Genomic DNA, 24,369 nt, shown 5'->3' on the forward strand with positions numbered 1-24,369 from the left:
AATAGATTTATCAATAAAGAATATTAACCAGTTTGACAATGTCACACTGAAGGCAAAAATGCTTCCCACACCATCAAAGTTTCACTACATCTTCAATTTGAGAGACTTGTCCAGGATCTGGCAAGGAATGTTAAACGTTAATGCAGAGGAGTGTAACAGCATCCCCGCCCTGCTGGCTCTTTTCAAGTGTGAATGTACAAGAGTTATAGCAGACAGGTACTGTGCTTGCATACAGAAAATCTTTAAAATAAAAAGAAAAAGAAGAGGTTATTAAAAGAACTGCTGCAAGAAGACATTGTTTTGTTTTAGGTTTATCTGCCCTGAGGACCGAGATTGGTTTGATAAGGCTGTGTCTCGTGTGATCCAAGAGCATATTGACCCAAACCTTGTCCCAGAACTTCATCCTGAGCCGTACTTTGTGGACTTTCTTCGAGATGCACCCGAGCCAACTGGAGAAGAAAGCGAGGATGCTTGTTTTGATGCCCCTAAAATCTATGAACTGGTATGAAATTAGTATTTCATACTCAACTCTATAATTTTACTGTAGTAACCTAATGGTAACTGTTCTGCAATTTGATTGAACACATGATCTTTCAGGTACCAAACTTGAAATTCTTGTCAGAGAAAATGATGATATATCAAGCTCAGCACAATGAGACAGTAAGAGGCGCCAAGCTGGATCTGGTCTTCTTCAAAGATGCAATGACTCATCTTGTCAAGGTCAGACTTAAAACTAATATAAAACATTTATTTTAGAGATAATGACAATTTATTTGAGATTTTCCCACATTTAGATCTCACGAATCATTCGTACTGACAATGGAAATGCACTTCTTGTTGGAGTGGGAGGATCAGGGAAACAGAGTCTTACACGCTTGGCCTCATACATAGCTGGATACAGCATTTTCCAGATCACACTGACCAGGTGAGAACAGTTAATGGTAAACATGTTGTCAACCTTCTGTGAATCAATTTGCAAAAAGGGTAGCTATGCTGTAACAAAAGTTAGTGTTGAAATCTGAGGACCTTTTTGTTGCTCCAGATGTTTGGTTTGGTAATGGTGGGTTTCAGTGGTGTGTTCATACCTTCAACCAGCCCCTGCAGATTTACGGGATCTGGACAAATAACTGTACCCTTATGTAAGAGATGGTTTCTATCATGCTGGGGAAGTCTCTTCTAAAATATGAACATACATACATGCATTCATACATACATACATACATACATACATACATACATACATGCATATATACAAACATACAACCGAATAATATTTGTTATATATTCTGTTTTAAAATGTTTTAGAAAAAATGTGTATATTTGAGGTAAGTATTACATTTTAAGATGAAGCACTCTTATTTTGATAACTTGTCACATATCTAGAAGTTGACTACACTGTTAACCAAACTAACAATGTCTCGCCATTGGTTGCAGTGTCTTTAAGGGAGAAATGTGTTGTACTGTAAAATATTTTAATGCAAAATGACATGAAAATGTCAACCATATATTGAGCATCATTATAAAAACAAAGCTTTGTTAATTTCTGATGACTTGGTACAAGTTTTTTTTAAGAAAGTGTATATTTCAAGAGCTTTATAACAATGAAAATTGTTAAACTAGTCTCTAATAGAAATAAGTTATCATGGTATTCCCTATTTCAGACTCGCAGAGAACCTCAAAGCCTTGTCATTAAAACACAAGATGTAGAATCTCATGAAGTTTTTTTTTTATATCCGATTAGAACATACAACATGGGTAATTTCATGGATGACCTGAAACTGTTGTATAATAAAGCTGGAGCTGAGGGCAAAGGCATCACCTTTATTTTTACCGACAATGAAATCAAGGATGAGGCCTTCCTTGAGCACCTCAACAATGTTCTTTCTTCAGGAGAGGTGAGCTCTTATACAGTTAAAAGGTGATATCACTGAGCTTTAATATACAGTTAGCAGATTTTACTGTTTGCACTGAGAAGGTGTAAGAATCGTTGGTCTATGTGAAACAAAATTAAATTGCTGTCTTTCAATTTAATAAGGTCAGACAGAGTGTAGCCTCTAAGGAAAGCCTTTGCCGTCCTGATTTTGTCTATATTGTAAATACACTGTGTGCAGGTCTCCAATCTTTTTCCTAAAGATGAAATACAAGAGATCACCCAGAATCTGATCCCGGTTATGAAGAAGGAGTTTCCTCGTGTTCCACCAACTTTTGACAACCTTTACGACTATTTTATATCCCGGTCAAGAAAGAACCTACATGTTGTTCTCTGCTTCTCACCAGTAGGTTAAAACATTGTATATTTGCCACCAATATTAACGAGTGGTGTTCATATTTTCTGTGAATATATAATTGAATGAGGCGGTTTTTTTCATGACAAACATGAAATGAATGCAACTGTCTGACAACATTAAACAACAGTGAATGCCTCATGCTAAATTGTGCACATTCCAGTCACATACATGGATACTGTAGTTAGCACTGATGCAACTGCTTTAGGACAATTACATGATGTAGATGTATGAAACAATGCAGAAAATTCCCATAGCAGACACCACAACAGAAATAGACAAGTGGTGTACCAAATCAAAAGTAGGTTTAAAAAAAAAGCTATGAAGAAAGGAAACAAGAGAGGCCAGAATGATTTAAATCTGCATTTCTTTTCTTCTTGCTGCAGAATTTATCTTAAGTTAGTGTGATTGTAATTGTGAGACTGAGGTGTTTGTTACTGGAACTCTGCTGATTTATACAGTTTGTTCAGTGTGCAAAGATGATCACAAAGTATGCTATGCACTAAAATTATTATTATTGTTAGTAGTAGTAGTAGTAGTAGTAGTAGTAGTAGCAATAGTAGTAGTAACAGTAGTGGTAGTGGTATTGTTATTATTAGCAGTTAAATTTAGGTTATCTTAATGCTCAAGATAATCAAAGAACATGTCTTGTGCACAATATTATGTGGTTCCATACTATATATTTCCCCCCTTATACTCGTTCCCTCTTTCATACACTTAATAGTCATAAATTCTGCTCTTGTTTGCAGGTGGGACAGAAATTTCGCTCCAGATGTCTAAAGTTTCCAGGCTTGATTTCTGGCTGCATAATGGACTGGTTTACCCCTTGGCCCAATGAGGCTCTAGTTGCTGTATCCACCCATTTCTTGTCAAACTTTCAAATGGTTTGTTCCCCTAATGTGAAGACTTCAGTGATGACTGCCATGGGAACTTATCATAGCAAAGTATCTGACATATGTGAAAGATACTTCGAAAGGTACTTCCACAAATTAAGTTTAGTTTGTTTATTTAGTAGTATATATTTTTGCTTATTTTCTTTCATTGTTGAGAATAATAAAACATTATTGCATTTTATAAAGTTGAATGTTATTTTTTTATCAGGTTTCGAAGAAGAGCACATGTCACTCCTAAATCTTATTTGTCATTTATAAATGGTTACAAAACGCTGTACACTGAAAAGTACAATACTATCAACACACTGGCAGAGCGCATGAATGTTGGTAAGGAAGTTAACTTTATGAACTCTATGGACAATTTTTAAAGTGCATTTGGAAATTATTATACTTGATGTAACTGATTTCCAGGATTGGACAAACTGATGGAGGCCAGTGAGTCTGTCGCAAAACTATCAAAAGAACTTGTGGTAAAGGAAAAAGAGCTTGCTATAGCATCTGCCAAAGCTAACCAGGTAATCCAAATATTGCCACCCTACTGTGACCTGCAGAAAATAAATAGATGGATGGATATTCACATATAACCTTTCTCCAATTTTTTTTTTTCATACCGTCTTAAAAACACCAATAAATTATAGAATAATATAGTATGTTTTGCACATATCAGTAGTGAGGTAGTTATAAAAAATAGCAAAAAACTTTGATTATGGTATGAATATCTGACAGTTTTTGTACCTTTATTTACTCAGGACAGATTAAGAACAAATAAAACAGAAAAGGTTTTGTGAAAACAAAAGGCTGGCTGAAAGATTAACACATTATGTGTGTGTTGTAACAAATTATAAGGAATGCGTATTTTTGCGTTGAAAGGTGCTGGCAGAGGTGACAGTCAGTGCTGAAGCTGCTAATGTTATAAAGAATGAGGTCCAAGTTGTAAAGGACAAAGCCCAGAAAATTGTGGATGACATTGAGAAAGAGAAAGCTGTGGCTGAAGAAAAGTTGAAGGCAGCCAAGCCTGCTTTAGAAGAGGCTACAGCTGCACTGAATGTGAGACTTTTCTGTAAAATAGATTTATCTACTTTTTTTTTTAATAAAACATATGTTAGGGTTAATAGTATGTTAACCCTGTATACTAAATATTTTGACAGACCATCAAGCCTGCTGACATCGCCACTGTGAGAAAATTGGCCAAACCTCCACATCTGATCATGAGGATTATGGACTGTTGTCTGCTTTTATTTAACAAAAAGTTAGACTCTGTTTCAGTTGATCCCGAACATCATTGTATTAAACCGTCATGGGGAGAAGCACTGAAGGTACAAAAATCCTTTTTATGATTTTATTTATTTTTGTTGCTGTTCTGCTAATAATAAATATATTTATCATACAGATGCAGTAGTTGGGGACCACTGTGCCCTTTGTTCACAAGTTGATTCAATTCTTAATAAAATTTAAATGATGCTTTGATTACAAAAATAGAAATACAGTACAGAAGCTGTCTTTCAACCCCAAATTCACACCTCTTTTTATAGCTACTAGCTGTGAGACTCAACTTTACTCAGCCTCTTTCCAGATCTGTCTTACAGTATTGATCTATCAGACAGGCGTAAATTGTGTGGACACATGGAAACAAATTACACAGTAGCTTTTGAAGCACATATTTGCCATGTAAGAGAACATGCAATATCTAGCCTGAAAGCTCATACTAGCACACACAGAACTGATAGAAAAACACTTGACTGGCCATTTTATTCTCATTCTCAGATATTTACATTCTCTTCATCTGCAGTGTCTCCACAGATATTTGTTACTGATACTCCTTTGGGCCCAATCTCTTCATGGGTCATGTTTTAAAGTCCAAATATCAACTAGGCAAAAAAAAAAAAAAATGCAAATTATAAGTTAGATGTCCTAATCAAAATATAAAGCATTAAAAATACTTTGTGTATTGCAATTGATCTAAGTATTTATTAGAATTTGCTATGAGCATCACAGGTAAGAGCTAGGACATATTTTCCTGTTTGTAATTTAGAAGTCATTTCAGACAGCCAAATATCTGTAATTATATGTAGAAAAACCTTCCCCTTTTCCCATTTAAAACACTATGAAATAGCCCATTGCCATTATTTGATATTTCAAGTAATTCATATATTTCTTTTCCTATTTAGCTTATGAGTGGTACTGGTTTTTTGACATCGCTTCAGCACTTTCCAAAGAACAGTATTAATGAAGAAACCATTGAACTGATGCAGCCATATTTTGACATGGAGGATTACACAATGGAAAATGCTAAGAAAGTGTGTGGTAATGTTGCTGGTCTGCTTGGATGGACCCGTGCTATGGCCTCATTCTATGCTATCAACAAGGAAGTGTTGCCACTCATGGTAAGCTTTGCTACTAAGTTGTAGTTGATTGTTATTTTAAATTTGTCATATGTGACTGCTCTACTTCATTTGAATTTCAGCCCTCAGCCTGTTTGAGGTTTCTCTGTTATATGTAAATAGGTTAATAATCCTAGCTTAATATCAGTTAAAAGGAAAAAAAGGACTACATTGTAAACAAATACACAAATTGATATTCGTTTGCATATTTTAATTTCTATGATTTTATAAACTTCATTGTGCTATGTATCCAGGATAACTTGTGTGTTCAAGAAAAACGTTTATGTGTGGCTAACAATGAGCTGTGGAAGGCTGAGGCTGTGCTGGCTGAAAAGCAAGCAGAGTTGGACAAAGTCCAGGCCAAATGTGACGCCGCTATGAAAGAGAAACAGGTCTGACACATTGCCATAAAATATGTCAATACTGCATTTGTCTTAATGTAGAAATTTTATTTGACACCTTCATCCTGTTTTTCAGGACTTGTTGGATGGTGCCGACATGTGTAGGAATAAAATGAAGACTGCATCTGCACTTATTCATGGACTCAGTGGAGAGAAAGTTCGCTGGATAGAGCAGCTCGAAGAGTTTAAATCACAAATAAACAAGCAAGTTGCAATAAAACGTTTTTATTATATTGAAATTTAATATTTTGAGTAGATTCAAAGAAAATAGAAAATATAAATATTGATTCAGGATTGACTTTTTAAAGACAAATTTGACATGTTTTGGTCATCATAGCTTTAAAATGAGGCCAGCTCTTTCTGCCTTTCTTTTTAGACTTGTTGGTGATGTGCTCCAACTCGTCGGCTTCTTGTCGTACTGTGGTCCGTTCAACCAGAGTTTCCGTGAAATGCTGTTGAAGGATATTTGGGAGGCAGAACTTCGGGAACACAAAATTCCTTTTACAGATAACCTCAACATAATTTCTGATCTGGTGGATCCTCCCACTGTAGGAAACATGCAAATCTTATTTTCATTAATAGATCCATAAGAAGTAGTATTGTTTTTTTTTTTTGTTTTTTTTTTTTTTTGTAGTGACATCAACTGTCTTAATTTTATTTAAGATAAGTGAGTGGAACCTTCAAGGACTCCCAGGAGATGACTTGTCTGTTCAGAATGGCATCATTGTCACAAAAGCAACCAGATATCCCCTCCTCATCGATCCACAAACTCAGGGAAAGGCTTGGATTAAGAAAAAAGAAGAAGCTAACTCACTTCAAGTATATAGCCAAATGTGTTTAAGTTGTGCTAATTTGGTCCTCATTAGCTGGTCAGATAAGGCATGTTCTGGGAGTAAGCTCTTATCTCATATTCAGGTCACATCACTGAACCACAAGTTCTTTCGCACTCATTTGGAAGACTGTCTCTCCATGGGACGCCCGCTGCTTATAGAAGATATATGTGAAGACCTGGACCCTGCCCTGGACAATGTTCTAGAGAAAAACTTTATCAAATCTGGGACCAGTTTTAAGGTATTCAACTATCATAACCACATGAATTAAGCAATTTATACAAATAAAATATACTTGCTTAAATTCTTGAATTCGTTTTATTTTAGGTTAAAGTAGGGGACAAAGAGATAAATGTAATGGATGGATTCCAGCTCTACATCACTACCAAACTGCCTAATCCAGCTTACAGTCCGGAAGTGAGCGCCAAAACATCCATTATTGATTTCACTGTGAACATGAAAGGCCTAGAGAACCAGCTGTTAGGTCGAGTCCTCCTTAAAGAGCAACAAGTCAGTATCTGGTTTTCCATCAGTAAAACAGGCTTTAATATTAATGGTTAAAAACACATTATGTTGGAAGACATTAATTCAGTAATTTATCAGTCTTTTGGAAATTGTTATTACAACAAAAAATCTTTTTTTTTTCACTTGATTTAACAGGAACTAGAGGCCACAAGAGTGATGCTAATTGAGGATTTAACTGCCAATAAGAGAAAGATGCAGGAGCTGGAAGATAACTTGCTGTACAAACTCAGCACCACAAAAGGTATACAGTTACCTTTATAGTCAAATGCCAGTTTCTTAGGCCATGTTTTATTTTTTTCTGACTATTAAAGTGCTTCTGTGATTGAAGGTTCCTTAGTTGACGATGACTCCATGATTGGCATTCTGAGCACAACTAAGCAAACTGCTGCTATAGTTAGCGCAAAGCTCAGTGTTGCAGCTGAAGCAGAAATGACGATCAATATAGCTCAAGCAGAATATCGTCCTGTGGCTTCTAGAGGCAGCATCCTTTACTTCCTCATCACAGAGATGAGCATGGTCAATGTCATGTACCAGACCTCCCTGGGTCAGTTCCTGAAAATCTTTGATTTGTCACTTGAAAGGTATGGTTGCACAATGGTTTAAGATACATTTCTGCACAATTTTATCTCAATAAGTCACAGATTATGTTGCATTTGAAGCAATTCCAACCATTCCTTACTCTAATCAGCAATACATTTATCTAAAAAGAACAAGATTTGCAAAAAAAAAACAACTGTTACCAGGCTGTTAGTGTTATTGCCGTCTTCAAATTTGCTTTTTACATATTTATAGTATAATGACAAATTGTTGCACTATGTTTGTATTTATGTTTGCAGGTCTGAGAAGTCTTGGAAAACTCAGAAGCGAATCGCGAACATAATTGAATATTTGACATTTGAAGTGTTTAGATACACAGTCAGAGGCCTTTATGAAAATCACAAGTTCATTTTCACACTCTTGCTGGCCCTCAAGATTGACTTACAGAATTACAAAATAGAACATAACAAATTTCAAATTCTTATCAAAGGTACGTTAATTATCACTACCAGGAAACATGAAATGACCTTTTGTCATGAAATCTTTAACAACATTTATTATACAAATAGGTGGTGCAGCTCTTGACCTGAAGACCTGTCCATCAAAGCCATTCAGTTGGATCCAGGATATGGTATGGCTGAACTTGGTGGAACTCAGCAAACTGCCACAGTTCGCTAACATTATAAACCAAGTAAGCCACACTTAAATGGATCAAACATGTGAACTCTTTATTGACTTCTGCTTCATCAGTGTCACTACTGACATGTTTTGTAGGTGTCCCAAAATGGGAAAAACTGGAAAGCATGGCTAAGTTTTGAGGCCCCAGAGGAAGATGTCATTCCAGATGGATACAACTCCCTTGATGTCTTTCATAAACTTTTGTTGATAAGGTTGGATCAGCTTGCTGGACTGTGTGTATGTGTTTAATAAAACAATATGATATAATGAAAAAAATGTTAAAAGCATTTTCTGTCGCAGGTCTTTTTGCCCAGATCGTACCTTGTCTCAGGCCAGAAAATATGTGGAAAACTCAATGGGCACGAGATTTGTTGAGCCTGTTCTCCTAAACCTTCACAGCACATGGCAGGAGAGTGACCCTGGTACACCGTTAATATGCTTCCTTTCAATGGGCTCAGATCCCAGTGACCAAATCGAAGTACTTGCCAAAAAACTTAACTTTGGTAAGTTTGTCTCATTTTAACCAACTCAAATTATTATTATTATTATTTTTTTTACTTTGAAGATGTAATGTCATGATATCGTGAATGTGATTGTGTTTGAAGTAGACTAGTTTTGAAGCTACAAAATCTATTCAACTTTTTGTCATATTAGATCCTTGACGCTGTCATGGAACCCAAATGTAATATTTATATTGTGTGTATGTGATTATTATCAATTTCCCAGATCCTGATGATTCTATGCTGTTCCATCTGTGATGTTTACAATGAAATCCAAAAAATATACATTTGTCAGCCAAACCATAACACATTTAATCATAGCTAATATAATTCTATATATACTGGCATAAAATGCTGTGTAATTACAGTTCATTTACTCAAGTTGCGTATATTGTTTGTTTTGTTTTATAGCATGCCGAGCAATATCCATGGGGCAAGGGCAAGAAGTGCATGCAAGGAAGCTCGTCAAGACATCAATGACAGAGGTGTTTATGAAAGTTTTTAAAGTACTATAATGCATGAGTAATCCCTATTTGATCAATGCAATTCTAGGAGTGATATGAAGCCAGTGCCTGTTTTCAGCTATAAAATAAACGTGTAACTATGCTCTTGAGAAGCACTAACTCTGTGCTTCTTTAGAAACAAGAACAACGTAGCCAAGGTCTGGAAGGGACCCATAAACTGCCGGACCAGTTAAGAACTGACCGCATGGGGAAAAAAATCAGCGCAAGGGGAACCTAAATTTTGAGAAGTTTACTTTTTGCTTGCAAACAGTTTTTGCCATGTCTGAATGACCTTTACAATGCCAATCAGTTTCTGAATACTATTGCAACTGAAGTTTAGTAATGTCTGTTGCCTATATCAAAACATGGCATACCATTTGTAAACACAGATGCAAAAAGCATTTGTTAAGGCAATCACAAATAAATAAAATGTATTTAGAAACACCAGCTTGTGATATTAAAACTCTGCTTGGCAGGGAAAATGATACAGTTATACAGTTAAACTATACCTTGTTAGCAAGCCTGATTAGTCACCTTTAAAACGAGGTGTAACTTGTGAGAAACGTGCGTCTGTGGAATGAGCAACACAGCTAAACACGTCCCCCTAAAATGTGACAAAAACTCTTGCAAAACTCTCCTGTTGGTATTCACTATTGTTTTGAGTTGCTTGGTGGATTGGATGATTACACCCTCCCACAGTTATAAAGAAAAACAACACATTTTTACTAGGGCTTTCAAAAATAATGAACTATTTAATGCAGCATTAATTAATTTATGTAATTAATTGTGTTAAAATTTTTAACAAATGTGCGGCATAACAAGCCCCATACATCCGTCATTTCTCTGTTACGCTGGTGGGATGGATGATAGTAAAGATGAGCCACCTGGTTCTATGGATGGACTTGAGAAAAAAAAAAGCGTTAATAGAGCCACTCATGGATGTTGCCCCTGTGGAGAATGGGGGTGTTTTAACACACGCTCTTTTCCCGGTGAGAGAGTTTCACACCTGCGACAGCCCAGCTGCATTGTGCACCAACTTTTGTCTGCTCTAGTGGATCTCTGGTCGACTCTCTGCAGCGATGGCTGTCGGTGATCAGCTGATCGGCACAAACACTTACACTACACTTCACTTCATCAATGTTGGCTGTTTAACTTCAGTCGTCACATCTGGTGATTTTATGACAGAAATTATCACCATGGAGACAGTTGGTGAGATGATGCTGTATGAATTCTGCATTATGATCTAGAACATAGCAGAGAGTATTTAGAACAACATATAGAAGTACATTACATGCTGCATTTACTGACCATTGGACATCTGACATTTACCCAAGCGGTCAGTTAACAGCTAATATCTGTAGCACTGGCTTTTTCTGTTGATACAAAACAGTAAAAACGGGTAGATTTCAGGCATATAAAAACTCGCGAATGGTGATTAAATGGTAAATGGTCCGTATTTATATAGCGCTTTACTGTACCTGGAATCATACCCAAAGCGCTTTACATCATACATCACATTCACCCATTCACAAACACAGTCATGCACTGATGGTGGAAGCGCTAACCACGACCCATCAGGAGCAGTTAGGGGTTTGTTGTCTTGCCCAAGCATACCTCGACATGAACTCGCCGAGGATCGAACCGGCAACCCTCGGGTTACAAAACCCACACCGATTAAGTGTTTGATAATTGTTTTAAATTTGTGATTAATTTGAAAGCTATGTTTAATCATGATTAATTAATTTGAAAACTGTGATTAATCTGTTTAAGAAATTTTAATAATTTTACAGCCCTAATTTTTACATTTTATTCATTTTACACTGTAAGGGACCCCAGTAGTGTATAGATGATCCAGCACAAATGCACTGGTTGTGTTGGTCACTCTAGCACATACAGCACAGCCAAACTGATCACACAAGTGTATAAATGGGTTGAAGGTTAGATTCACAGCAGGTCATTCCATCATCTCCCTTCCTAATTCTGGGGGTGCTCTGTGATGGTTCTGTGTGTGAGTCATCCTGGAGTATGGAGTTAGGTCCCATATCAGAATAAAAATCAGAATACTTTATTAATCCCAGAGGAAATTGTGTGCACACAGTCGCTCCATAACAAACAAAGAAAGGATGAGATAAAGATAAAAAAATCACAATAAGACAAATTACAAATTTGTTACAATATTTCTATAAACAGATACAAGATAAATCCTGCTAGTGAGTAATATGTACAGTATTATCAATATGATAGACAGTAAAATGTAAATGTAGTACAAAGTGCAAATGTGCAAATGTATAACAGTGGATATTCTGGACATATGGGATCTCCACTGGCTCCAGAATCTCATTCCAGTATATCTGTCTATCAGTTAGATGCTAACCAGGTGCCAGTCATAAATCTGTGTCTGGCATGCACCTGGCAGCTTTTAAAGCACAAAATGAGTAAATGCCAAAAGGATATTATTGCAGGGGATTTTGGAACATTTCAGAGGTAAATTCCCAGCCACACAGTTAAATGAGCACACATATAAAACCGTGTGGCTCATTCCACAAAAGCATGATACAAGTGTAAAGGTGACTAATCAGGCTTTCCAACCATGTATAATGCAATGCCAAATTGGTATTATTTAAAGGGAGAAACAATCCACCAAACACGAATTTGCTTTCTTTTTTGCTGATTAATTTGATGCCTTTATAGCTAAACCACTACTAATCTAATTGTCCTGCTCTTTCATAATATTTCCTGCCTTCCCTACTGACTTAATAATGAATTAATAATCTTCTTTGTGCTGCAAGCCAACCAAATATACCAGATGTGGTGTGAATATATATTTTTCTGTGCCACTGTGAAAACAATTTAGCTTTTTTTTCTTTGCAGTAATAAATCACTTCAGCACTCATAGTTTGAGAAAATTTGTTATTAGGGAGAGTATATGTGGGCAGAGTTTTGAGAAGAGCAATGTTATATCTGAACTTGAGGGATAATAAATCATGCACACAGATGCTCACGTTTACAAGTGATGATTGGAATAAATCTACAGTACATACTTTGCAAAGTATTTTAGTCAGCCAAAGAGATGTCTGATTGCTTTATCTCTGTGGTTTTTATGTCTCAACATGTTTAGGGAGGTTGGGTCCTTCTCCAGAACTGTCACCTTGGCTTGCAGTTTATGGATGAGCTGCTTGAAACTATTACAACTGCAGAGCCCATGCATGATACTTTCAGAGTGTGGATCACCACGGAGCCACATAATCAATTCTCCATCACACTCCTACAGGTGACACTTTTATACAAGAAAGACGCCTATAAACAGTATGGCATGTTTTGTACAAGAATAAGCTTAAAGCAAATATCTTTAACTCTAGACCTCCATCAAGTTTACCAATGATCCACCCCAGGGAATACGTGCTGGTTTGGAACGGACATTTGCAGGAATTTCACAGAACCAGTTGGAAATCAGTAACCTGCCCATGTGGAAGCCTTTGCTATACAGTGTGGCCTTTCTACACACAGCTGTGCAGGTATTATTATTATTAAGCTCACTGTGGAGCTTTATTTACAGGAACCAGTAAAAGAATGCATCATTGTCTCTTTGCACAGTTAAAATTAGAAGCAGAGTTAAGTATAAAAATCCTGACATAGGCCATATGACATTTGGAAACTTCTTTTTTTTATTGGTGTTTTTTATATGGGAGCCCAATAATCAGCTTTATTACTAAAATCTATTTGACAGATTGGTGAGTAAAAGAATATTAATATTTTGGTATTAAGGTCAGAGAATCTTTTGTGATTGTCTTATGTGTTAGCTTGGTGTTAACTTTTAGTTAGTTTACTTTAACCTGATGTTTGAGTCTTCACTGGTTTGTTATGTACTACAATTTTGATAATTAGTGTTGCACAAATCATCTTGTGTTCTTTTTTCTTCCAGTACAGTCCAGTACTGATCTTCATAATCGCTGTGATTTTTTGTGGTATTATTTGCATCTTAAATAAATGTTTGTTTATTGTTTTCCTTTTAAGGAACGACGAAAATTTGGACCCTTAGGTTGGAACATACCATATGAGTTCAATTCAGCCGATTTCTCTGCAAGTGTTGAATTTGTTGAAAGACACTTGGATGATTGTGGCCCCAAGAATGTGAGCATTTTGCAGCAGGGGTGTAATATTTTTGTCGTAGTCTATTAACATATTTTTCTTTTTTTTTCCTTTTAATTAATCATCACTGACTTGGTTATTTGTGCTTTCTTACACAGGATGTGTCATGGGTGACCTTGCAATACATGCTTTCTGAGGTGCAATACGGAGGAAGGGTCACTGATGACTATGACAGATGCCTTTTGAAGTGTTTCGCTCGTGTAATAATCACATTTTTGTGTTGATTCATGTGTTACACCATCTTGTATTTTTGTGTTGCATTTGCTTCTATATATGAGACGCAATCTTTTCATTATAGGTGTGGTTCACTAAAAAAATGTTTGACCCAACGTTTTGCTTTTACACGGGCTACAAAATCCCTGTGTGTAAAACAGTAGAAGAGTACTTGGATAACATTCAGAACTTGCCCATTGTGGATTCACCCGAAGCATTGGGGCTACATGCTAATGCTGATATTACGTAAGGAGAAAACATCATCATCATCATAATCATGAAACTTGTTTTGCTTACATTAAGTTATTACTAACATCTGATTTCTGTTCTATTTTGTATGTTGACTAGGTACCAAACAAACACATCGGCTGAAGTGTTGGACACAATCACAGATATTCAGCCCAAGGAAAGTGGAGGGGGATCAGGAGATACTCGGGAGTCCATTGTTTACAACATGGCAGGGGACATGTTGCAGAAACTGCCTCCAAATTATGTCCCACATGAGGTTAGTTTGTGGGACTGTTAGGCAGTAATTGAATCATTCACGCATCCACTTAATTAAAATTCTGCAACTTTGTTGGTTTCAGGTTAAAGCCAGACTGACCGCAATGGGAGCTCTTAACCCAATGAACATCTTCCTACGTCAGGAAGTGGATCGAATGCAAAGGATCATCTCTGTGGTGCGCGCTACTCTGGCTGACTTGAAGTTGGCTATTGATGGCACTATAATAATGAGTGATGTAAGATTTCTGACTCAACATGTCAATCACACCACATTGCTTCAATTTTGCATACAGCTGCTGTCGGGCGCAAACCTCCTATGTCCAAAACAGCTATTTTTCAAGAAATGAATGAAACTGTATGGTTTTTGTAATAATTAGACATAATGTCATCAAACTTGGTATTGTGTTTTACATCATATATCTTTGGTTAAATATTTGTAAAACTACAGACAGACATAAAGGGTGACTAATAGTACTGATTTATGAAGAAAAAAAAATCACAGATTTTGGACATAGGTTTATGCCTGACAGCAACGATATGCATATTTTATGCAAATATTCTTATTTAATAAAACTACATGTTTCTTTGTTATAATGAAGTTACTTCATGAATAATATTTTAATGATGGTTTAACGTTTTGTGAAACTGCTGATATGCTCTTTGTTTATAGAACCTCCGTGATGCTTTGGACAATATTTTTGATGCCCGTGTGCCAAAACTTTGGAGAAAAATTTCCTGGGAGTCTTCTACACTGGGCTTCTGGTTCACTGAGCTTCTTGAAAGAAACAAACAGTTCCACAGTTGGGTGTTTGAAGGAAGACCAAAAACCTTTTGGATGACAGGTTTCTTTAACCCACAGGGTGAGTTAGACATTTTGATAGAATGAGATATTTTACTACACAAGTTAAAGGAAAACACTTGATTGGTGATGGTATTAGTTAAGACTCTGAACTTTGGCCTTGAAGGAAAATTAATACTGTTACTCAACTGATAAAAATCTGTTCAGTTTGAAAGGAATAAAGTCATTAACAGTTGATGTATACAATGTCTATTAATACTGGGTGATTGAATGTTTGTAGGTTTTCTGACAGCTATGAGACAAGAAGTAACCAGGGCAAACAAAGGCTGGGCTCTGGACACAGTCACACTAAACAACAAAGTACTGAAGCAGTCAATGGAAGAGATTACAGCCTCACCAACAGTAAGTTCCTGTTTTCTGAGAGCAGAACCACATACACATATAGTCACATATACATATCTTTTCATGGGACAACAGTGCAGAAATTATACTTTGACACAATGTAGTCTGTGTACAGCTCGTTTAATCGAGTAAATCTACTTTCCCCTCAATATAACTCAACACAGCCATTAATGTCTAGACTGCTGGCAAGAAAAGTGACTACACCCCTAAGTGAAAATTACCAAATTGGTCTCAATTAGCCATTTACCTCCCCGGTGTCATGTGACTCATTAGTGTTACCAGTTCTCAGGTGCAGAGCAGGCATGTTAAATTTAGTGGTATCTCTCTCACTTTCTCATACTGGCCACTGGAAGTTCAACATGCCTAAGAACTCTCTGAAGATCTGAAAAAGAATAGTTGGTTTACAAAAAGATGGACAGACCATATGCCGCACACTGCATGAAATTGTTTCAGATGGTCTCAAGCGTGTGTGACGGCAACCAAGTGAGCCGTACAAAGACAAGTGTGTCTTTGTACACTCTTGTGTGTTACCTACAGTCAAGCACGGTGATGGGAATGTCATGGTCTGGGACTGCATGAGTGTTGCCGGCACTGGGGAGCTACAGTACATTGAAGAAACCAAGAATGCCAGCATGTACTGACATACTGAAGCAGAGCATGATTCCCTGCCTTCAGAAACTGGCCCACAGAGCAGTGTTCCAACATGATAACGACCTCAAACACACCTCCAAGACAACCACTGCCTTGCTAAAGAATCTGTGGGTAAAGGCGATGGACTGGCCAAGCATGTCTCCAGACCAGAACCCTACTGAGCATCTGTGGGGCCTCCTCAAACGGAAGGTGGAGGAGCTGACATCCGTGATGCCATCGTTACGGAGTGGAAGAGGATTCCAGAGGCAGCCTGTGAAGCTCAGGTGAACTCCATGCCAAGAGGCTTAAAACAGAGCTGGAAAATAATGGTGGCCACATAAAATATTGAGACTTTGGGCCCAATTTGAACATTTTCACTTAGGGGTGTACTTACTTTTGTTGCCAGCAGTTTAGACATTAATGGCTGTGTGCTGAGTTATATTGAGGGGAAAGTAGATTTACTCAATTTCACAAGCTGTACACAGACTACTTTACATTGGGTCAAAGTGTAATTTCTGTACTGTTGTCGCATGGAAAGATATAATTAAATATTTGCGCAAATGTGAGGGGTGTACTCACTTTTGTGAGATACTGTACATACACACATCACACATACATACACAGAAATATATATATATATATATATATATATTTTTTTTTTTTTAAGATAGTTTATTATTTTATTGTCTGTCCACAACAGGAGGGAGTTTATGTCTGTGGATTGTACCTGGATGGGGCTGGTTGGAACAGGAAGAACGCCCATCTCATTGACTCCTCTCCCAAAGTGCTGTTCACACCCATGCCTGTTATCCACATGTTTGCTGTCAAATCCACTGCCCCTGTGGATCCCAAGCTGTATGTCTGCCCCATCTACAAGAAACCAAGGCGCACAGATCTTAATTATATCACAGCAGTGGTGTTGCGTACCACCAAGTCACCAGACCACTGGATCATGCGTGGGGTTGCCCTGCTCTGTGACATTAAATAATACAACAGCAGTATTTCTGTATTCGTGTTTAATTCTGTTCAAACATTAAAGACATGTTTCCCTGAAACAAAGCCATGTAATCTTTAATATTATCTTAAAAACAAAAAAATATTCTAAACTGTTAGAGGATCTTCTTAGTTGACAAATCATCCCAGTAGTATACACATGAATAAATTAAGATGAAAGGTCCACCAGCTTAGATGAGTGCAGCAAACTCCTTAGAGAAAGGGCAAAGAAAAAGGCAACTTGATATTTTCCAGTTTCTTGAAGACTTTACCTAAATAAAATCTTGATTCAACAAACAGCACAGGTACAATCTAATTCTAACTCATGCTTTAATATTAATGGCTCAAAAGGAGAGACAATTAGACATTAAGGAGACATCAGACAAACATTTCCACATTACAACTGGAAAAGTATGAAAGAGTAAATGCGGAAAATCAAAGTATAAGTAGTGACCATTAATACAAAGTTACTTTTGTCAGCTACTGTATATTTAACTATATTTTTATATTGGATGGTAGTTTTTTTGGGAAGGGTTAAGTGACAGAAAGTAAACAGCCATACAAGTTGATGACTTGGTAGAGCTGGGTTTTCAAAAAGCTGTAATACTGTAACATGTTGATAAAAAGAAGACTGATTTGCAAATAATGTTGATCCCATATCGTCAATAAATCTGAATCTAGATTTTAGTGTTTTTCTAATTTTAAAATATGTAAGTATTTCCTGATTTTGCATGATAGGACTTGATACTCCACAGTGTAGCACACCTTCTAGTTTTTTAGTCCATAGTAGATCAGTTTTGTTTTTTGTTTTTTTAATAAGAAAATGGATCAATGGACCAAAAAAATTATTTGTCAGTTAAGGTAATCTAAGGCTAAAAGTTGCTTTAGCTTGGACACCTCTTTCATTGGGGGGGAGGGGCATAGTTCTCTTTTTTAAACACCGTTAAAATATTTAACTTGTCAATCAGTAATAGTTTCCTCAACTGTGGAAAAGGGTTATTATAACTAAATCTTGATTCTGGAGCATCTAATCAGGTGTCTAATTATAAACTAATGTCCATTTTACTGTAATTCTCAAAGGTCTTAAAAAACAGTCGCCAAACAACTTGTTGATAACGATAAGGCATAAATCCTCTACACCCCAGTCATTTTGGGTTTAGATCAAATTACGCTACAGAGTTAGCAAATTCCTACCAAACTGAAACTATAAAACAGTAACCAGATGAAGGCAAAGTGGTGGGGGTATTATTTCTGGACTTTAAAAAAAAGCCTTTGGTACTGTAAATCACAAAATCTTCTTCAATAAACTTCAAACGTTAACATGTGATATAAAACTATTTTGGTTTGGTTCCTATCTTGAACATAGAGTGTGTCAGAATATGTTGGGATATATATATATAGTAGAATGAAGGGTCCGTGGCTCAATAAGGCCCTTTACTTTTTAGTTTATACATAAATGATTTGCCTAGCAGCTGCTAAAGAGCCACATGTCAGATGTATGCAGATGATACAGTTATTTATGTGTCTGCAAAAACCCCTAAGCTGGTGGCTGAGATACTATCAAAACAAATGCCTGTTGAGTCAGATTGGCTTAGAAAAAATAATCTCATTGAATTAGATGAATACAGTCTCAATGTGTTTTTCAACCAGAGGAAAATTTAATGACATTTTCAGAATAAGGTTTGATTAAAAACTTGTTTCAACATGTTTTAACATGTTTAAACACTTCGATAAACAAACCTAAATAGTGTCCGTTTAATAAGACCATACCTACCTCTCAAAGCAGCACAACAGTTCATGCAAATGATGATGTTTTCTCACTTATCTTACTGTGTAACTGTTTGGGACCAGGCCAAACAAACCACACACCATTCAGGTCACTGTATAATCAAGCATTAAAAATACTGGATCTAAATTCAGTTAGATGGCACCATTGCTTCAACCTGAGGAAGCAATTTACTGAGTTTTGACAGTTAACGTTTTTTATTCATAAAACAGTCTTTTAAGTGTGTAAACAGGCTTGCAACAGAAATAGTATTTTAAATGGTAAACAAAGTAATGGAGGTTACAGTAGAAATGGGAATGTTGAACAACATTTGGTCAATCATCTTTTTCAGTGCATAAAACTATGGAATGCACTACCATGTGAACTCAAGAACATGACAAAACTCAATGTTTTTAACACATACAAAGGAATGGCTGAAACTGAAACATTGAATGCAATCATTCTAGATCACACTCAAAGATTCATATACACATTGACCTGTACGCATGCAAGCACACACTAATGCACACACACTTGCACATACATTTACATAAACAAACACCTCAAACTTTTTTTTTCCCCCTCTGTCTTTATATTTTTTGTATGCCTTTTTGTAAGTATTTTTTAACTCAATACTGTTTTAATTCTCTGTTTTCGTTCTGGAAGTCTAACTAGGGACGGTGATTGAAAGTTTGCCTTGGCTAGAAACCCGTATACATGGCAATTACTATACATTTTTTTAAGCAATATTTTATACATTTATCCTTTTAAAATAAACATGTAAATAATGAAATAAATATATTACACTAACTATATTATTCACTACAAATTCATCCTATACCCTATGGTGGTAGTGCTGGATTGCATTTAACCCAGGTTAACATGTAGATCCTTTGCTACAGCCAGACTACTGAAATATGTGCAGAATGTAGTTTGGAATTCTGGAATGTTGCTCTAAAACAATGAATGGTGTTCACCATAGTGCCTTTATATGCTAGTTTCTTTGGTCATGTACACTAATGCACGCACATATCTTCACAGATTTGAATTGTGCTGGAACTTTAAGATGATGTCCTTGTGTGACTGTAAACTCAATAACCAGAATAGATATGATATGCAAAGAAATTAGACATTAGAAATCTTGCCTTGTCTGCAGAGAAAAGTGCTAAATGCTTGTTGAGTTAAACAAACTTCTCTTTGGCCACCAAGACGCTTCCAAACTTATGACCCAAAGCAAGACTTAACAGTCAGGAGGCAGGTAGGTGTTGAAATGAAAACCTTTATTTTTATTAAACCAAAAACACTGCAGGAAATCAAAGAAACTAAAAAAAAACAAACAAAAAAAACAAAAAACAAACAAACAAACAAAAAAAATGACTGGTAATGAGCCAGTCATTTAATTCAGGTGTGTTGGAGAAGGGTTGTATCTAAAAAGTATCTAAAAGTTGCAGGATGCTAGATTTCGAGGACCGGACTTGGGCAACCCTGCAGTATACTGACAGGGCAGTGGACCCAGGTGAGTGAGTGCAGGGAACTAGTAATACCATAATGATCAAACGACATCTACAACTGAGAACAGTAGGGGCAAAGATGGGTGACAAAAACACTTTGAAACTAAAAGACTAAGAAATAGAAACTAAACAGAATATGTAAGAATAATGTAATAATTTATAACAGTAAGAGCATCCATGCTCTGAAATTTAATTACCAAGATAAATTGGCTAATAAATTAAATAACTGGCTAAAATTGGAGTAACATTTGAGATCTTAACAGCAATGGAAACAGTGTTTGCAAGTTTTACAGCCTTGCTAAATCTTGTGATTTTAACTTAGATTTATTTATTTAACTGGAGTCCAAGTTTAAAACAAAACAAGTTTAACAAGTGACATGGGATCCTTAGCTTCCAGCTGTCATCAAACTGGTAGAACCGATATATTTTGTTTCTTTAAAGTCACAGTTAACATGTATGTGCAAATTGTATTTTTTAAAGAAAAGTAACTGATCAACAAACCACCATGGAGAAACTCTACTTTGCATATAATATTCCAACAGCTATACTCAAAATTAGCATTTTTCCTATAACATCTGATAGCAACACTGTGGGGCTACAAAACAAATATGCAGTGAAGAAGGAAGAGGAAGGAATCATCGCGCCAGGAACCCGTATGTTACCATGGAGATCAGGACAGCGAACGCCACTTGATAGGCCCAGTGGACAAATGGAAGAGGCGGGATCAAAATCATACTTAGTGCTCATTGGTCATACTTGAGTGACGTTGATAGACTGGAACGCAAATGAAAGTTGCTTCGGCCCTCCCTCCCTCGCTCTGCTCTGCACTCGCTGCTTCTGCTGGTCTGATATGAGACTGTTGGGCGCTGCGAGCCACCGTCCAGAAATATATGTTGTAGGTAGAATATTAGGCGCAACACCGAGGAAAATCGACCGCCAGGAAGCTACGAAGTCTTCGAATACGGTAGGACGACACTTGTCATGATTCTTGGCACGGGGTGTCAATGTTGCAACGGGTCAGTTACTTTGTGTGTCGGAACGCGTGAGGTTAAACGGTCGGACAAGCTAATGTCTACCTCGGCCCTAAATAAACAGCAAGCATTTGCTTCTAGCTTGCCCGCTAACATTGACGTTGGTATAACAGTTAACTTTTATCTGATGTGCCTCAAAAATCTACAAGACACGATCATGATCAGCTACAGCTAAAGTTAGCCTGCTTTGTAATGGAATTCTGTGTTAGTTGGAATGGGGAAAATTAGCTATGAATGAAAGTTAGCACGCGACCGAGTCGTTTAAATGCAATATTGTCAGCAGTAAGAGTATATTTTCTTCTACATTTTAGCTGTAACTTTGCTTTGTTTTGTCAAAATCTTTGGCCAATGTTAGCCAGGTTCTGAGTGTACTTAAGGAACTTTGTTCACACAGGTTGCGACCTTTGGCACAGAAAAGAAGCTATATATTTTGACAGATGAAGGTCAACAATTTGTCTGTTGCCACATAAAAGTCATCTTTTCATTACCCATCAAATGTAAATGCTCTAAATTCTTCACACTCTCCCTCTATCTCCCTATTTCTCTCTCTCTCTCTCTCTCTCTCTCTCTCTCTCTCTCTCTCTCTCTCTCTCTCTCTCTCTCTCTCTCACTCACACACACACACACACATACACACATGTATAGATAGGTAGGTAGGTAGGTATAACTCCAGTTTTTAACTGGAGTCCAAGTTTAAAACAAAACAAACAAAAAGTTTAACAGGTGGCCTGGGGTCCTTAGCGTCCAGCTGGTAGAACTGATATATTTTGTTTCTTTATAGTCACAGTTAACATCTATGTGCAAATGGTATTTTTTTTAGTTAAATATTCTAGTCTACGTATGAGGCTTCAGATGGTAAATGTCTTCTAATAAGGGAAAGGTAAGCTGGTACAATTCTTACAACCCTGAGCCCAGAACACTGTGCAAAAACTAGCATCATCATTAAGTATTGGTTACCATCAGGGCCTTTCTGAGCTGGAACCAAGACTCTTGAGAAGTGATTTGACCTGAGACTGAGTGTTTTTCCTATTACAGGCTATAATGAAAAATTAGTTGGTTGTTTGTGAAAGGGACTTCAAATTAACTGTTGCTGCACAATGTAGTACTATTGAGATATGGCCAGTTTGACTGGGGGCACCTTTGCACATTTTATGAAACACACCTCCTCCACTCAAGTGAGTCAAATCATGCCAAAAGATTTGCATACTTCAAGCAGCAGCAGGCTGGATGAAGATGCTTAGAGATTTTCCTCAAATCTGTTAGGTTTAATTCCTTTGTTCTTATCCACTAAAAAGCATGACAACCTATTCTTATGCAATAGGAACTCTTTTCTTCCTAGCCAGATAATTGTTTACACCTCCTTTCTCACAGCTGACACCAGGTCTGTTGTGGTGAGCTGGTATTTAAATTAATTGTTTTGTGCTATTTATTTTAGTTATGTAAAAGTTGATTTGTTTATATTACAAAAAAGGGAGAACCACACACTTATCCCTCGTTTTGTTGAGATCTGATTATTTACATATGACATGGTTCAAGCATTTTCTCTCATCTATATCCTTTATATTGACTTGACCTTTGTGCCACCACCTATTAGTTATGACAATGAGCAGCCCAACTGCTAAATGTTCCTCTATAGCCTGATAATTGGACTGATATTTACCTCTGCCAAGGCGAAGGTCATGTATTTGGTAGCGTTTGATTGCCTGTCTGTCAGTGAGCAACACAACTCAAAAAGTTATGGATGGATTTTAATGAAATTCTCAGCCCATCTCACAAAAGTAATAAGGACCAATTGATTAAATTTTGGGGGTGATCCGGATCACTGCCTAGATCCAGGAATTTTTTTTTAAGGATTCTTTATCATCGGGAGATGGGTATAATTTTGCCATCAGAGCTTCTAACTCAAAATAATGGCAACAATCGTTGGGGGGCAAAAAATAAAATAAAATTACAATGGCTTGGCGGATGTCAGCACTCTGAGTGCTTCTAGTTTATCTTATACAAAATCAGGATTGCCAGGAATGCATTGGTTGGCATAATGCTCACCAGATGTGTATGGGATGCCAGATGTAGCCAGTGCTTTGTGAAGGTATTTGCACCCTCCACAGACCCCATTAGCTTGTGCTAAATTTCATTATCAAACTATCACTAAGTGTGGGTCATATCATTCTAGATATATTGTGCAGGTGAATGAGTTATTTTTTTGTCATTAGTGCAGGATGTCACACTCTTTACACATATATAATGTGTATTTGCACATTAAATTATGTGAATGGATGTCAATCTGCATCCATACATTTATGAGAATAATTGCCCTTTAGTGAAAAGTATAAAAAGTAGTAGTAAATCTTTTTGTAAGCTGTGGACAGCTCGCACATCTAAAGTATGTCACTTTTATTTGTAGGGATGTTGAATTTAATAGTTTATAGGTTCATCAACATGTGGGCGTGGACTATTCTGCATCGATGCAACTACAAAACATAATCAATTATAATATTGTGAAGTATATATTCTGCCTCCGCTTGCACGTGTGTGGCATGATCTTGATGCTGCAACAGCTAGATAAGTCTCCCAAGAAAGATCAGCGTTTTTGCAGGCATAGAAAACTGCGCCCACCAACGCATATGAACCTATATGGTATAGATTTGCTAATGTCAGACTTTTATTCTCTTAGAGTTTGTGATAAAATATTCCTGCAATGGGACGGATTTGTGCTTTTGAGGGGTGTAAAAGCAACACTGGACTTCATTCTTTACCTGCTGATCCTCATCTGGTGACAGACAGCAGCTCAAATTGTGGCAGCGGCAACTTACAGCAACACTTCCTGCAGCTGCCACAA

General features: G+C 36.8%; 2 protein-coding genes across 2 annotated transcripts in view; both read left to right on the forward strand.

Moving 5' to 3' along the window:
- The window catches only part of LOC121636957 (dynein heavy chain 8, axonemal-like), a 47,960-nt gene extending 30,732 nt beyond the window's left edge, over positions 1-17,228 (forward strand). Inside the window, exons 58-92 of the mRNA XM_041980824.1 lie at positions 53-216; positions 310-502; positions 598-720; positions 795-925; positions 1,742-1,895; positions 2,112-2,276; positions 3,035-3,261; positions 3,387-3,505; positions 3,590-3,693; positions 4,049-4,225; positions 4,327-4,494; positions 5,347-5,562; positions 5,814-5,951; positions 6,037-6,164; positions 6,337-6,508; positions 6,624-6,779; positions 6,876-7,031; positions 7,118-7,300; positions 7,451-7,556; positions 7,644-7,896; positions 8,152-8,342; positions 8,422-8,543; positions 8,627-8,742; positions 8,831-9,033; positions 9,442-9,515; positions 12,652-12,804; positions 12,893-13,048; positions 13,548-13,664; positions 13,781-13,882; positions 13,981-14,141; positions 14,244-14,400; positions 14,483-14,635; positions 15,070-15,259; positions 15,479-15,600; positions 16,931-17,228. Coding sequence (XP_041836758.1) covers positions 53-216; positions 310-502; positions 598-720; positions 795-925; positions 1,742-1,895; positions 2,112-2,276; positions 3,035-3,261; positions 3,387-3,505; positions 3,590-3,693; positions 4,049-4,225; positions 4,327-4,494; positions 5,347-5,562; positions 5,814-5,951; positions 6,037-6,164; positions 6,337-6,508; positions 6,624-6,779; positions 6,876-7,031; positions 7,118-7,300; positions 7,451-7,556; positions 7,644-7,896; positions 8,152-8,342; positions 8,422-8,543; positions 8,627-8,742; positions 8,831-9,033; positions 9,442-9,515; positions 12,652-12,804; positions 12,893-13,048; positions 13,548-13,664; positions 13,781-13,882; positions 13,981-14,141; positions 14,244-14,400; positions 14,483-14,635; positions 15,070-15,259; positions 15,479-15,600; positions 16,931-17,218 — 5,538 coding nt within the window. The 3' untranslated portion in view covers positions 17,219-17,228. The remainder of the gene's footprint in view (positions 1-52; positions 217-309; positions 503-597; positions 721-794; positions 926-1,741; positions 1,896-2,111; positions 2,277-3,034; positions 3,262-3,386; positions 3,506-3,589; positions 3,694-4,048; positions 4,226-4,326; positions 4,495-5,346; positions 5,563-5,813; positions 5,952-6,036; positions 6,165-6,336; positions 6,509-6,623; positions 6,780-6,875; positions 7,032-7,117; positions 7,301-7,450; positions 7,557-7,643; positions 7,897-8,151; positions 8,343-8,421; positions 8,544-8,626; positions 8,743-8,830; positions 9,034-9,441; positions 9,516-12,651; positions 12,805-12,892; positions 13,049-13,547; positions 13,665-13,780; positions 13,883-13,980; positions 14,142-14,243; positions 14,401-14,482; positions 14,636-15,069; positions 15,260-15,478; positions 15,601-16,930) is intronic.
- A 4,090-nt stretch (positions 17,229-21,318) lies between these two features.
- Positions 21,319-24,369, forward strand: part of phc2b (polyhomeotic homolog 2b (Drosophila)) — a 35,378-nt gene continuing 32,327 nt past the window's right edge. The window contains exon 1 of the mRNA XM_041979522.1: positions 21,319-21,463. The gene's annotated coding sequence lies outside the window, so the exon portion shown is untranslated. The remainder of the gene's footprint in view (positions 21,464-24,369) is intronic.

This window comes from Melanotaenia boesemani, chromosome 3 (assembly GCF_017639745.1).
Source record: "Melanotaenia boesemani isolate fMelBoe1 chromosome 3, fMelBoe1.pri, whole genome shotgun sequence".
NCBI classification, from domain to species: Eukaryota; Metazoa; Chordata; class Actinopteri; order Atheriniformes; family Melanotaeniidae; genus Melanotaenia; species Melanotaenia boesemani.